This window comes from Micropterus dolomieu, linkage group LG03, assembly GCF_021292245.1.
Source record: "Micropterus dolomieu isolate WLL.071019.BEF.003 ecotype Adirondacks linkage group LG03, ASM2129224v1, whole genome shotgun sequence".
NCBI classification, from domain to species: Eukaryota; Metazoa; Chordata; class Actinopteri; order Centrarchiformes; family Centrarchidae; genus Micropterus; species Micropterus dolomieu.
In genome coordinates, this window is record NC_060152.1 from 7,070,563 (window position 1) to 7,087,060 (window position 16,498).

General features: G+C 43.9%; 1 protein-coding gene across 1 annotated transcript in view; it reads left to right on the forward strand.

Moving 5' to 3' along the window:
* LOC123968020 (raftlin-like) overlaps positions 1 to 16,498 on the forward strand; it is a 97,980-nt gene that overhangs the window by 35,176 nt on the left and 46,306 nt on the right. The window contains exon 3 of the mRNA XM_046044487.1: positions 7,160 to 7,337. Coding sequence (XP_045900443.1) covers positions 7,160 to 7,337 — 178 coding nt within the window. The remainder of the gene's footprint in view (positions 1 to 7,159; positions 7,338 to 16,498) is intronic.

Here is a 16,498-nt window from a genome sequence, read left to right on the forward strand (position 1 = left end):
GGATAATATATGCTGGGCTATTTTCTCCCCCATGCAAATGCGGTCAAACCATTTCTCCCAGAGGCAGAGCATGGCGCGTGTGTGCAGAGCCTCTGCGCTCCAATCTTTCAGCTTATTAATTTCATATTTACTCATTTATTTTTAAATGTGTTGAGTGATGGAAATGCGGCAGGCTGCAGCTCAGAGGTGCTTACATGGCAGATGGGTTTAAAAGGGGAAGTGAGCCAGTGTCAGAGGCAGGATTTCAATTCAAAGTTGAGGGATCTCTTTTTTCTTTTATTATTCATGGAAAGTGAGAATTATCCGCTGAAAGTTGACCGAGCATACACGGCATCTTACTGTGCTGCTTATTCAATACAAAAGCTACACTTATCAGTTTGGTGCTCAAATGCCCTGCTCAAAGGCACACGGACAACATTGTTTCTGAGACAGAGAAAAATGTTTCCAATGTATGTCTTTTTCTAAGCCTTTTTAGAAGGATTCAAACTGGCACCTTTGAAGCAGCTGTTTTCGGTCTGAACTCCAGCTTAATACAACAAAGAAGTATTGGCGATGCATCACTCAAACCACCTTAAGACGAAGCTTTTCTTAGGTTCTTGTGGAGGCTAAAGAAGCATACCAGCCAGATGTTGAAAACATTTAAATGCACGTCAGAAAGTGGGGGTGGAGGTATCTGTGCACTAAATTTTATGTTGCATCAGGACATCGGCTCCAGCTGTGTATTAAATAATATTTGGATTTTATCCAGATATGAGACACATGAAATGAGGACAGCTGCTAATTCCAAGTGATGAGTCAGTTAAATATGTGTGGCCATGTGTGGAAGGTCAGCATCAGATAAATAAATTGAACCAGTGTTTATTATTTATTCTGCTCCTTAGATGAACTCTCTCACACATACATATTCAAACTGCATATTTATATCTTCACTCTAAACGCACTCAATCTTTCTTCTCTCTCTTTCTCTGAACTGACACACAACCACAATCTGCCTCTCACTACTAAACTCTTTCCCCACTGTTTTTAGTTGCCTTCTTAATTCCTCCTAGCATTATTTGTAATTTTTCAAATAAATGCCCATATTCCTCTTTGGCATCCTCTTCTTTTCTCTCTTTTTATTTTGGGTGGGCTGAGATATTAACTTTTCTCAACATCATTCTCATCTACATTAACATTTTTGCGAATTGGATTATCCAAAGCGACTTACATTTGAGGAACAACATATAAGCATCAACAAAGCATCAAATACAGCACGAGATCTACGACTGACAAAACATACTACTAAGGGCAGAAATACAGGCTAGTAAGAGCTAATTATTATAAATTGAACCAGTGTTTATTATTTATTCTGCTCCTTAGATGAACTCTCTCACACATACATATTCATCAATGGGGAAGACACATATTGATACATATATGACACATATATGTCATCAATGGGGTAAGAAGTAAGAGTTAACAAAAAAGTGCTATCAATACAAGAGAAATGTAAGGGGGTAGACGGAGAAGAGCACAGGAAGTGCATGTTAGAGGTTAGGACTTAGAAGTGTTATAAGAGAAAGTGTTCTTGGAAGAGATGAGTTTTCAAGCGCTTCTTGAAGTCAGAGAGGGACGCAACTGCTCTGATAACTTGTGGTAGCTCGTTCCACCATTGTGGAGTCACAGATGAGAACAGCCGGGACTGAGATTGCTTTGTGTGTAGGGATGGCAAAGCCAGGTGGCGTTCGCTGGAGTCGCTACTCCTGTCCGAGAAGGATAATCAAACAGTCCAATCTGAACATTGTTAAGAAAACAAACTTAACCACAAGATTCTGCCATCTATTAGCTGTTCTGGAGCTTTTGATCATATCTCACGATCTTCTAGGCAGAGTTCTCTCAGTTGTCATGGAATTGTAAAGGTTTTAATTTTTTCGAAACACTTCAAGGACTTCTCGTCCATGTTCACCCTTGACCTTGGTAACATCGCCATGTTCTGATGAATATCATGTGACGTGATCAAAAGCTTCAGAGAAGCTACTAAAATGACGTTGTGGTGGGATTTTTTTGAATGAACATTAAACCTCAATCTTTTAAATGGTGATTTAATAACGAATTCCACAAATAAACACAGTGTGGATTTATCTGAAGTGCAAATATCTGAAACTATATCAATAGAGTCAAATACAAACTAGTTGATCGCCTTTCTACATTTTTGGATGTTGTGTTATTCACCTTAAACACCTGGTGTTTGCCCACACCTGTAATGATGATCACTGTAAAACTGCAGGGCTTTGATATAAAAAAAACTCTTGATAGTCGTACGCACAAACAAAAAAGTTATTCTGACCCTCGCCTTGTCATACTACATGAACAATGAGCAGCTGAAGTGCGTCTTTCCATTAGCCTGAAGACACAACTATCACTCCCTCTCCGTACATTAATACATACATTCCCCCGACTTTTGTTTCTTCCTCCGTGTTTAATGGCAGTGTCTGTTTGATGACTCTGCGTTAACACAATTTTCCAAAAAACCAATTTGTTGGTTGTCAGCCAGAAACTGCTTTTTTTTCTCATTATTTGTCATGAAGCGATTTGTTCCTGTGAGTTTAGGGCTCTTTTCTGTTGATATGTGCGAGATTTTTCTTCCAGGGTAAACATAAAGACGGGATGAAGTAATTGGCTGCCAGTTTGCCATGAAAGGTTCACCAGATTGCCTGTCTGATCAACCACAGACTCCTTCAAAGCCCTAAATATTTGCAGTATTAAACATCAACATGGACTCACATACAGCACTTATACAGCAGCTAATTTGCTCTCATCTATGCAAACAAAGAGATACTCCTTGGATAACACGATTTGAGGGCATACTAACCATAGTAAACATCCTTACAACAGCATGAAATTTAGCACTGGGCAACACTTTTCTCTGGGGACAGCATGATAAATAAAATTTGGTCTGATAAATAAATGTAGAGCCTGTGTATTTAAAGGCCTCTGGATGAGATTATTAGCAGCTCACACAGCGATTAAAGCCAACTTTAGAAGTCGCCAGCGGCTGTGTTCCCACTGCCTAATTGAAACCATTCCTTATTTACTCATCTCAACTAAGGGGATCAGAGAGCAAGCAAAGACGGTTTCATTTCCTACTTAATATCTACCGCCTCGTGAATCATGCGCACATGCAATAGCATCCCTCTGGGGAAAGGACAGGGTGTTCATGTTGCACCAAAATGAAGAGGGAAGGGAAGAAAAAACAAAATCATAGATCACAGAAGGATTAATTCCATTTCCAAAGGCAGCCAGCGGTGGAGGGAGAAGGAAAAGGGAGGGAGTAGCAGAGGGGGGAAAGATGAATACGTTTAACCCATTTGCGATGGCGGCCTATTTCTTTGTGTTAATTCCTCCACGCCTTTTAATTTCTAAAGCTCCTGCATTGTGGCGCACTAGGACAGAGTGTGATTGAGAAATTTGGAGGAATATTTTTAGCAAAAGCGCTCACTTTCCCTGAGGGGACAGCATATGATTTTTTCTCCCCTTCATCCTCCTCTACTTCTTTCGTGGTTTCACAATGAACCTCTGGATTTGTGCCCGGGAGGAAAGGCTGGGATCTGAATCAGCTCTCTAGCTACATCACAGGAGCTGCCTCCTGATTGGCACTAGCAGGCTTGTTCCAGAAATCCCTTTTTCCTGTATTGCAGTCCTGATGATGTAGTGTAGCACGCTGAAAGCGTCACAGTGTTACAGCCTGAATGAAATGATGACAAGCTTTAGTTGAATTTGTCTGCCGGAGGAAGGAGTGGTTCTTCAATGTGAAAAGTGTGGGGAGTGACACATTCAATGCAAAAGAATTATTATAATCTAAAGAATTACAGTTGTAATATATTACAGATCAAATTAGAGATACAATCTGATGTTTCCTTTTTTTCAAAGCTTTTAAACAAAGACATTTGAAGGAACAGCCCAGTAAAAGTATCAACTGTTAAGTTGTTAACCTTTTTCACCCCTCTTTGTTCAAATTTGACTGCTGTCTCTGTTTATTTGTCTCAAGCAGCGTATGTACCGACACTCTGGCAATATACACATCAACGGTATATGTGCGGAGTGTATCTGTGCATTGTTTATGTGACAGCTCAGCCTCTGATATTAAAACTTGCCAACAATGCCTTTTTCAGACACCTCTCCTTTTTCTTCTTAGTGCTCTATATTCAAAGAATACGAGTCATAAAGCTTCAGATTAGTCCAAATGTTTCACTAAAATTGAAACTTTTTCAGGTCATCTGTGCTTCAGTTTGAGCCAACCAGGGCCAGTTTGCTTTACATGTCATAATGCCACCTCTGAAATGTCAGAGGTCCTGAGGTCCAGAGTCCTGAATCTGTAAGGGATGTCCAATATTGCCATGCTTCCCGCTCAATAATCAAGACAACAGATTCACATTTTATTTGTCACATCCACAATCATACCAGATTACATGCGCAATAAAATGCTTTGATGACTTCTTAGATAAATAATGTATAAAATATAAAGACACAATATGAAGGAGAAAATGCCATTGTGAATGTTAAGACATGCAGAATAATTAACATTAGATAGTAGAAAGCATGTATAATTATACATCGGCATCACTGTGTGTAGTAAATTAGTCACTAGACCAACAGATCCACGTGTTACTATCACACTAACACAAGAGCCTGTTAGCCAAATGTGGTAAATGACACAGATGTCATGCAGAACTGCTTTGCACACAATAACAAGACTTCAACATCAATCGAGCAACAACGCTCAGTATGTGTGAAAGTGCGTTGTTTCGTGTCAGGGGTTTAAATGTGGGATGGCTGACTGGCCTGAACAGATGCCTTTGTGTTGCGTTGTGGGAAAAACAACTGCACTGATTGTGTAAAGTTTTGCAGATTTCTGAGGCACATTCAGAAACTAATAACTAAAGATATTTTACACATAAGTTGCAATAGATCTAGAGTTTTGAGATTTTCAAATATTGATTAGACTGTATCAAAATACTTTGAAAGTATTGTTGGTGTCGCTGACTACCTGAGACAAAACACACAAATAACATGACTTGCATGGCTGCTCCACCCATACTCGCCCTCTCTCTGACCTCCTATTGAACTTCTGTACTTTGACTTTTCCCATGGATCTGAACATTTTGTTCTGTATAGTCTCATTGACTCTAATTAGCCAAAGTGGCATTTCCCATGTCTTGTGACAGCTCGCACAACCAGACCACCTCTCCCTCCTCTCTCCCTGGTCTCTGTTTTTGCATTCATGTCTTTGCCTTGGCACTCTCCCACGCACCCCAGCTGTTTTGGCCTACAGTAAATGTCGCCTCATACAGCGCACTGCTGGGATCCCAGCCGTCGTGCATGTGGGGCCAGGGCCATCTTGATCACAGCCTCTCTAACTTTCTCTCTCTTCCTCTCTGTTTTGACCTCACTGTCATTTCTTCATCTGTGTTTCCTACCCTCTCCTTCCCATTATCAAGCTCCCCTTTTTCTAATCTAATTGCTCCCATTCCTGAACCTGAGCCACTCTCCCTTCCCCCACTCATTACCATACATCCTGATTGGCTGATGTTGCCTGACAGAAGCTGTTGTGTGGCTTGTTGTAACACAGCTGGTTGCTCCCTGAACCAGGCTGTCACCAGTGGCTGTCTGCTGCAGGTTTTCGTCCCTGAGGGAGGTGGGGGGAAAGGGGGGGTAATGCTGAGGAAGAGCTTTGCACAGCAACTCCGTCCCTAACTTACTTTTTTAAAAACAGCTGGCCACTCACTGATTGCAGCTCATTAATGTCAGGCTCCTGTCCACTCTACTTGGACAGTTAGGTTGAGCTGAGAGGGAATCAAAGTAAGTGTCAGAATATAGATAGCTGCTGTGATACAGAGCCTAAGCAATCAGCTCTGATTGGATTTTGATCCACTCTTATTAACTCCCAGATTGAGGGGATGGAGTGAAAAGTGTGATGCTAATTACCAAAACAAACTGGGAATGACTCTAAAATCAGTGTTGGTATCTGAATTGCAAATCTTCATGTGTGGTGTTTTGGGGGGGGAAAGCAATTTTCCTTCTTGTCTACCAGTTTGGTGTCATTAAACAATGTATGAAGTTAGGCAGGTTTAAAGCAGCAGAACCTTTCTACGATAATAAAGACCTCACGCATAAGTGAAATGAAAAATGCTAACTGCTGTGAAAAAGGACTGTCATTTACATCATTTGCATTGTATGACAGAAATAGTTCAGATACAAAGAACTGCAGTGAAAAATTTTTCTCATGTGGTTTCTTTTCATCAGTTTACTTCAGCGTTACCTGAAACTGAATTCATTGGAAATTCTTTATCCACTGAGCTGCATTAATACTGGAACTATTAAATCTGCTAAATCTTTTTATGTATACTATATATATCACATTTCAGGTACAAAAAGGAAGAAAACACAAATTCAGACACTGGAAAAACAGAATTAAAGGGTCTTCAATAGAGGATATGGTAAAGATAACAGACACAGTCAGCAACAAGAAGGAAGGAGAGTGTCTGGGATACTGTGTGTTGGGACCATATCAGGGAACAAGGGACAGGTGTGGGACAGCAAGACGATGGTTGTCAGGTTTGCAGAGAGGAGCAGGCTCAGGTGGCGTCTGAGGGCATCTGGTGGGCAGGTGGGGAATCATAAGGTCCGGAAAGGTCATTGAAAAGTCAGGTGTTACCAAGATTTTGTGAGGCTAAAGGGTAAGCAAACAGGTCAAATGGCATTATAAAGTGAATATCTATTTAAATACTCACTATTGACAGTTGAACGTGATTCACACTGCAGGAAATATAATTAAGAACAAATAACGAGTATGAACAAAAAAACAATTTGTCTTTTTCCTGAGAAAACAGAAGTGACTGCTTCAGAGACTCAGCAGTGACCGCCACCATGGCTGACAGACAAGGAATAGAGAAAACTCAAATTTCATAAACAGAAATCCAAAGCAACAGTCCTGCTTCCTCTATTTGATAACCAAGGAACTGTTATTATCCAGAAAGTCCAATGCAAAACAGCACAGTCATTAGCAAGTGGCAGCTGGCAAGATGTGTCCAAATAACAGAATTCAAAGATCACACATTCAAGATGTGTGAATTCAAGATTCCACATGACACGTATCACACGTTCTTTCCCTGTCTCTCAGGTGGGACGTCCACGCTGCGTCTCTCGTCGGTGCGGGAGCTGCCAGGCCAGCTGCAGGAGCTTTACCAGCAGGGCTTTGTTCTGGCAGCCGTTCACCCGTTCATCCACCCCTGTGGTCCAGAGTCAAACAGCCCACAGCACCAGCTCTACCGGGCCATTCTGGTCCGACTCAGTGACGGGTAAGAGCCACATGAGTGATTTTTGACTATTAAATGTGTGATCATCTGCCATGGGAATACAAAACAACCCAGCCTAAGCTATAGTTTCTTCAGAAAATTTAGTCGTTAAAGGCTTGCAGCAGTGACCTTTGTTTTCCAGTGAAATAATTTATGCAAAAGTATTATTAGTATTTTTATTGCATTGTCAGCTCAAGGAAGATTAAGGCCAAGCAAAGTATATTTGGGATACTGGCACTGGCAAATTTACTGAAAAACACTCAGTTTAAATCAATTTACACCCTTGTTTGTAGGTCGGATGCACCCAAATGTTTATATGTTTCCTGCTGCATGAGTTCACTGACCTAAACAGTTTTAAAGATTTAACAACTATCAGGAAAGTGAAAAATCGTAAATTACAACTTTTCCAGGACCAAAAGTTAACACAAAGGTGTATTTTTTACAGGAATAAGCCTCTCTGTCACCAGTGAGGTGGTAAGTAGGGAGGATTAAAGGGAGAGGGCCCTTATTAAAAGAAATGTATCTTACTAAACAAAGGCGGGGGCGGGCTCTGAGAAAATCGCCTTTCAGACCTCTTAGCTACACCCCTGAGAATAAGACAAAATAATGTAGCCATTATAGTCACTTAAGAAAATATGTTAAGATTACTAATGTACCTTAATTGGTGTCATTATGTAGAAAACACTTGATGGGAATCAGATATTGCTTTTTCTTCATGTTTTGAATGGTACAAAAATGGTATGCTGGCTAGTTGGGGAGTGATATTAGTAACATTATATAATGAAATGATGATAAGATGAAGTGTTTAAAAAAAAAAAAGTTTTTGTTTTATGAGAGATCTCCACAATGGTTACCACCTAAAAACACAATGGCGGTTCGTGTCAAATTTCATATCAGTCGTACAACCTTTCAGCATCTCAACATCTGTTTGTGGCTCAGCAAGCTGTCATGTGGGCAGCTGTATTTGGATGTGAGTCAGCAGTAATCTCAATGCTCTATCTCCAGCCCTTTCAATGATCTGGCCAAAACCGCCTGTATGGCCAGAAGTCACCCTGGCCCCCTACATCTGCCCTCCAGCCCTGTGCCTGAGCCTATCTGTCCTGGGAACTGTGGGGGTGGGCGCACATTTCAGTTAAGGCAGGACGCCAGGGAGTGGCTCCAAGGGTGGTTGAAGGGCATTTTGGGGGAGTGATGGACCGTGTAGGGTGGAGGTTGCTTTCTGTCTGTTTAGAATCCATCTAAAAAATCACTTTCTCTGGACTTAAGCAGAAAAAAGTATTGTAGCGTTTGGGGAAATTTATCGTTGGTTTTAAATGAACCTGATGGCCCCAGGGGTCATGAAACATGATGAGCTTATTCAGGACCATGTATAAGTTCAAGTAAAAACATATCAATCAAAAAGATTGAAGCTATGGGGAGAATATTTTTTCTCTGGCAGCAGTGACATGCAGACAGGCAAAGTCCAGCAGCTGAAGCCCCAGTGGCCGGTCTGTCTGGCTCTGAAGTCCAGAGAACAGGCCTGTTTACCAAAACACTGTTCCCTGGCTGCAGGGCATGGATGTGTGTGAGGGTGTGTGTCAGCTGTACGTGAGTGTGAGAGAGAGACATGCCTGTTTCTGAAGAGGTTGGAGATCCAGCACTTGAACCTTTTGTGAGCATACTAAAGCTTCCTGTGTTTACATTTCTCTTTGTGCATATAGTATGTAGCTTAATGTGAATGAGAGTGTGTGACATTGTACAGGATAAATTTCCTGAGTAGAATCAGAAAACACATTTCTGAACGCAGACAACCCATTCTGTAATTTCTTCACTGCTGAGGGTAAACACAACACTACTGCTACTAATCTACATTGATATCTCAGTCCTTTAGCCAAAGCTCTCCCCCACAGCGACAGTACAATAACTGCAAAAAAACAATACCCGATATTACATGCAACCAAGAGTGAGGAGTGTAATAATCAGAGCTGCTGTGCCCTGACAGTTCTGCTGCAACCACAGACTGATCATCTAACAAAAATAATTCCGAAGACATAAAAAAACACTAGAGAAAGACTCACTGTGGAAGGATTTTGTTGTTGTTGTTTTTGTCAGAAAAAATAATGGTAATGATAATGTTTGATCAGGGATATAATTCAGAAGGGAAAAGGAAGATGACCGGAGGGAATTTGGTGAAAAAGATGAATTTAAGATAAGATAAGATAAAATACCTCAGAGCTAAGTTATAACAGAAAATGTAAGGATTCAATGTAGAAAAAGAAAACAGAAGCAAAGGAAGCAATAAACAAAAACATAACAAAAGATAAGAGCAGTAAATACAGTATAACGCAGTTAAAAAGTAATAAATTAAAAGGGAAGCGATTAATTAAGTTTGTGCTAATGTATGCAGATGATAATTTAAATTCTTAGGTGCAGTGTGCAGAAATTGTGCCCTGAGGAAAAACTGTTCTCAAGTCAACACCAAGCTCCCTCGTCCCTGCTGGTGTTTGTTGTTTTCATCCCTTCAGAAGAAACCAGCCACTGCATTTTCTTATCATACAATATGAGAAACAAACTCCACAGCATGAGATAATTTATCACTGCAAACATGACAACTTAATTTGGGTGTGTCAAACTTTCTGTTTTATCATTTTTCATTACAATTTTGCCAGAGTTGTTTTGAGCAAGGTGTTGTGATATGCCTTGCTTAGTGTCAATCACCTGACAGCAGCGGGAAGAAACAGTAGTCTGACAGAAAAAGGAAAAATCTTTTGAAAACCTGTTGCTGTACAGTCTTACTCCTTACATCCAGGTCTTCTCATCTGAGGCTTCTTGGTTCATCAGGATTGGATGAAGTTTTTAAGGGGAGACACTACAGGTGAATAGGGTAAAAACTTAGTATCACCATGATACTTCCCCTGTTGATTACTTAAATTAAGACACTTGTTTTTTGCATTACAAGTTCTATCTCACACAGGCTCCACCCTCTACTGGACTCTATGGGTACTACCTCCTCCAATCACACGCACGCACTTGCCCACTGAAATTTTATCGTGCACATAGCCAACCAATAGGACGTTGCTACCGATACGTGCATGACGTATAAATAGCAGTGTCCCTACTGCCTCAGCATCCTTTTTTCTTCAGCAAACGGCAAACTGCTCACTGAATTCACCACCTCCACGGATGGAGTCGCCACTTCTAGAAAATGATCTTTGTTTTGTGAGGTGACCCATGTCCTGCCCGGACGAGTCCAGGCCCCCCGCGGCCCACGTCGCCCTCCCGGTCAGAACCGAGTGAGAGGCTGGGTGAGGCCCGGGCGTCGACTTTCACGAGCCTGACCGCCGAGTCCGCGTGGCCATAATGGTCCACTTCCATGACGTGACAGCCGAGAAACGAGCTGTTCTTACCGTGGAAACTGGGCAATGCAGCAGTCTACTGTAGCTCTGCATTCCCAGCGTGCCCACGAGGACTTGCATGGGCGCGTTGCTAGCTCACCGGCGGTGAAAGCCTGTTACATAAACAGACACGCTGCCCTGCCGGAATCTCTTTCGCCGAGCAGTCACAGCGCAGCTAGGCTAGTCCGCTATAGCCGGAGAGAGACAGCCAAAGTCAGGTCTCTCGGTATAGCAGGACGAAAGAGATCGCTCGCTGCTTCGGTTGCTTTCGTTTCCTCCACGAGCGGCTTGTAGCGCCTGTTGCAGCAGGCGAGGCTTTCTACCTGCCACTGCTTCACAGGGAAGCTGTAAGCTTGAGGCTGACGTCAACACCGGGTGACGTGTCAACCACAGTCACACCGGCTGTGGTGCGTTCAAGGCCCGGTCGGCCTTTTCCAACTCCGGCCCTGGTGCGTTCTAAGACACCACTGCCGGTTCAACCTTTCGAAAACGGCCCATGATGCGTTCAAGGACACCACAGCCTTTTTCGATTGCAGCCCTTGGACAAAGTCTAAGCCTTATTATTTATTTAAAAACAAAAATAGAAAAAGGGGTGACAGAGGGACAGAGGCTGATACACACCACCAGACCTCCTCTCTCAGTTATGTGTCCAGCATGCATTTATTTGTGTTTCATATGCTGCTGTGTACACACTGAAAATGCTGTGAATGTTCAACTGATTAAATGCAGTGCATTGCTAAAGAGCATTCTCCTCCCCACCGAACCCCCTCCATCTTCCGCTCGGTGCGTAACGCGCTTCAGTCTCCACAAAACTGCACGTTCACCAATGCTAAGCTAATGGTCCGACCTACGGCCCACACTACTCTCCTTGCTAAGCTCGAGAGAGACAGTGGGAGGGCCCAGGTCTTTGCTGCGCTATTCAAACCACTGAGACAGAAGCCCATGTCCCACGTCTCTCTACTGGTGGCATCCGAGCGAGACGGTAGTAGGACCTGGGCTTCCTCCTCGCTAGCCGGCTGTCCGGCCCGCGCAACCACATCGCAGCTGTGGTGCGTTCAAAGACACCAGGGAGCAACCCTGCGTGGACACTATAGCCCGTTCGACGTCACCCCCCCCCCCCCCCCCCCTTTGGGCTAAACTTCAAGTTTGGCGGTGGAGAGTGCCGAAGATGCGTTGTTCACATTTTCATGCAGAATGGCTTTTCAGTTCTGCTGCATACCACCAGTTTTCCTGGACATAATGGAAGCCAGTCTATCCTCTCAAGAGGAAGTAGACTTCCTGGCTGCCGAGATCCAGCAACTTCTGCTGAAGCAGGCAGACATGCACAGAGGTCTTGCACCATGTACTTTTGGCCCCCAAAAAGACGAGAGGCTTCTGAGCCATTCTGGATCTCGGCCACCTGAACCAGCATAGTGGACAAGAGGGCGTTTCCACATGCTGACGATAAAGAAAGTGCTGGAGTCAGTGCAGCCCGGGAACTGGTTCACCACCATCGACCTGAAAGACGCCTATTTCATGTCGAGGTGACACAGTAACAGGGAATTTCTAGGCTTCTCCTCTCAGGGGGTAGCCTACAAATACATCCCTGTCAACTACTCGCTAGCCCCCCACACGAGGGTGTGGGGGGCTAGCGAGTAGCGCGAGAAGGGCATGAGGGTTGCGCGAGAAGGGCATGAGGGTTGCGCGAGAAGGGCATGAGGGTTGCACGAGAAGGGCATGAGGGTTCCTTTCTATTCACAACCTCATGGTCATGGAGAGATTGAAGCCTTGAGTGATCTCCACACAGCCCAGTTGATTGTGCACCGCAACAGCCTGGGGTTGCGATCAACTGGGAAGAGAGCTCCCCCCAGCCAATGCAGCGAGCGGAGTATCTGGGGATTGTGCTCAACTACAACACTCCAAGAGTGTATCTGTGCGCGTCGCTTGGTGGTCCACAGGCTGCAGCAGTGACGCTGCTGTTGGGCCTCAGGGCAGTAGTCTATCAGGTGGTTCCTCTGGGCTTGCTGCACATGCGACGGCTACAATGTTGGTTTGCCAGCCTGCATCTGGACCTCAAGAGGCAAAGGTGATGCATGGTGACCCCCCCACCTTCAACTCTAGTGCAGGAGGACCTGCGATTCTGGGGGGTTTCTCACTGTTTGGCAGCATGGGTGCTGCTCGGCAGGGTGTCTTCATCCGTGTCAGTCTTTATAGATGAGTCTCTCACTGGATGGGGAGGGACCTGCCAGGGGAGTGCAGTGAGTGTTGTGGCTCCCTGAGGAGAGCCGAGGACACAATACACATTGCCAGAAGGGCTGCTGTTTGCATTCCCCCCCACCCCATCTCATCCCTCCAGTTAGGTGAGGCAGGAACGATCGTTCGTCATTCTGGTAGAAGTGAAACAGCCTACAGTGACAGAGCCCTGGCCTGTATCTATGGTCTGGGGGGCTCTGTCACACGGGTGAGGCTTCATATGCACAATGCTGGTGTTGGACCAGCCTCTCCAGGTTTTTCTCCTAAAATTGTGGAGAGGCAGACTCAGGCTGGTCTAGCCGCTGAGGTCGCACAGACCATCCAAGCAGCGGGCAGTCTCCACCACGTCTTGCAGTAAAGCTAAGTGGTTGGGCTTTCAGCGTTGATGCATTGCAGCGTTGATGGATCTGCCTACCTGTTCGGTGGGATCCGTTTTCTCTTTCCTGCATGGTCTGATGGAGAAGGGGCTGTCGTTCTACAGCTATCTCTCCTGTCACAGGGGGTTTGGTGACAGAACAGTCTTTACCCACTCCCTCGTGATGCGCTTTCTGCAGGGTGTGAGAAGACAGCAACCGGTGTTGTGTCTCTTGGCGCCTCAGTAGGACTTGTTGCTTGTGTTGGTGGCTCTAATATCTGCACCTTATGAGACCCTGGAGCAGTCCTCATTGAAAATGCTATCTCTTGAACAGCCCTGTGCCTTGCTTTCACCTCTGCTAAGAAGGTGAGTGAGCTGTGTGCCTGTCGGCTCACCCCAGCTGCATGCTGGTTCTTGCAGCCAGATTGAGATAACACACCTCCTTTGTTCTTAAAAACATAAGGAGCATGTTCAGGTCCAGGACAATAAATCTGGATGCTTTCGACCCCCCTGCCCCACTTAGGGTGCAGGGAGGTGAGAGTGCATCTGTTGTGTCCATGTGTGCTAGGCTAACGTCCTATGTAGAGCACACGGCCCCCATTCGATGCACTGGTCAGCTGTTCGTCTGTTTCAGTGATGTCAGTCAGTATAACCCTGTCCAAGAAGAGCCTGGCCAGCTGGCTTTGTGAGTGAATCTCCCAAGCCTGGACACGGGCGGGAACAGATCCACCCTTAGCAGTCCACTCGGAAGTGTGGAAGTGTCTACGACCCTTTTTCAGCAGGGTGTGTGTCGAAGAGATCTGCACAATGGCATCTTGGCCCTTACTATGCCCGTTTGTGCGTTTCTGTCTCTTGGATATGTCGGGCTCCTTCTCGGGATCCTTCTTGCAAGTGCAACCTAGGATCTGAAAAGTGAGGATCTGGTGACTACTGGGTGTAGAGGGGGAACATACACTGGTAGTGCCTGACGTTCCGGTGAGAAGTCAGGGCAGTCCAGGTGTTAATGGTCAGACCAAACCCCTATTGGTCTCAGGGGTGTCCCACCATTCTGTCACTAGGTGATGTGGTGGTCGGGGCTTTGGCCGTCGTAACCTTCGTTTTCTGAAATGTTATACTGAAATATTCAAATGAGGCATTATGTAATGCTAACTTTTGTTGAATTTCAGAGAAATCTACAGATGTGAATAGACAAACTGTAGAAGGAGATGTGATCCTATGGGGGTATTTATGTTTCAGTATTATTTGTGTGAACAGATGAGCGATCTGTGTGTAAATGTGTAATCTGTAAATATAAAAAACTTTGCACAAACACAAAATAATTTTGAAACATAAATACCCCTATAGGATCCAAAGTCAAACACCCACACCCAACTATCCACCCCGACGACCTCGTTAAGATGTTTGGCATTCTAGTAATGATGCCTTTTCTTCTCACAGAGAACATTCATTACTTACACAGCCACATTTGAGCTCATTTGAACAAGCAATAAATGTTGTAATTTTTCATTAAAGTCATACATACGTTTTTAGCTCATTTCTGAAAGTTCGGCAAAATAAAATGCGAGTCAGTTCATTTCCATCCCCTGCCTTCATACAAATATACTTCAAGACAATGTGACAGAATTGCATAATTAATTAGGCATCAGTAACTCTGATACATCAAGCATTTCATTGCTGCCCCCCACCTAAGATGTCTTTGTTAATTTGTTTTCTTTTTATCCATGTGGACTTTTTTGTGTTTTTATCAGCTGCTATAATGACAGAGATTTAGGTGACATGCAGACTTGAACCTGGATGTTGCAGAAATGGACACCCTCACTCTTTTTATTTTTCTGATAGTATGACATCAAAATTTTGTCTATAGTAGAAGAAGAAATAGCAACGTCAAGGTTATTTCTCTTTTTCAGTCAGCCAACTTTTCCAACTTAGTCAAAACTTATTAAACAATATTATAATATACCATAGGTTGATGTTATGACCGTCTTTATTTATCAGAAATCATTTTTTTCCCCATCAGTTTGGTAAAGCAGATGGCACTTAATGCTACAGAAGTGCTGAGCCCCAGCAGCCATTGAGAAGATGGCAGACTGAGGCTTGAATCAGAGCGGTAGCAAATTCAGAACTCTTCGCCATTACAACTGGGAGAAAAACACTTGCTGGATTAATCCAAAACTGACCCATAATCCAAAAGTAAACTGATTTAAACTGTTGAATGCACTACATTAAACAAAGTGTATAAAGCTTAAGCTTGGCATTAGTGACACACAAAACTAAATTTTAAGCCCAGTGATTAAATGTTTCTTACTGAAATACTAGAGAGTTGTAGTTGACTGCCAGGGACATACCATTATCTATGCAGAAAATTAACATAACTTTAACTTTTGCAACCCTTGATGCCAGAAATATCTCCTATTAGTTTACATCTATTATTTTTAAAAAGATGACTATAATGCACCTGGTGTGAGGTGAAAACAAGGCAGCCAGCCACTCATTTTAGAAGGTAATATAGTTGAAATGCATGTCACCTTATCTGCCCTCCCTTCCTGCAGATTGTGGCCATTAGTAATCACCTCCCATGCTGTTCTGTAGAACAACTCGGATTCACTTTCGGCATGCCCAGACATTCGTACAAACAGTTGAAACACTCCTCAGCTCTTTGCTGCTGCAAAATCGAACAACAGAAATATTGATTCTGCATGAAAAGGCTACAGCTGAATGGCCCGCATCTCTCTCTCTTTTTTAAAAGAGGTGCTTGCCTTGCTCTGGAGAAAAAGACACCATGAGGGGGGAGAGAGGAAGAAAAGAAAATCACAGCTGGAGTGTGAAGAAGTAGAGAGAGTAAGGCAGGAGGAGGCTGAACGGGATGAAAAAAGGAGAGAGAGGGAAAGATATATTGAGTGAAAAGGGCAGAGAAGACTACCATCCTTTGGTGGCACCAGCCGAAAGCAGGACCAGGCATTATCTCCAGCGTCTGTCACCGTGGAGACAGCCGCTCACATCAACATAAGCCCAAGGGAATCCAAATCTCTTCCAGGGGAAAATGAAGGAAGATAAATAAGAGAAACCAAAAAGCATAGCATAGCATCTCCTCTCCAGTTCCCTTTCACTGTCAGACCCAGAAATCAAAAGAAGAAGAAGAAGACAGGGATGGTGTTGGGGGTGTGTGTGTGTGTGTGGGGGGGGGGGGGGGGGGGGTAAAAATG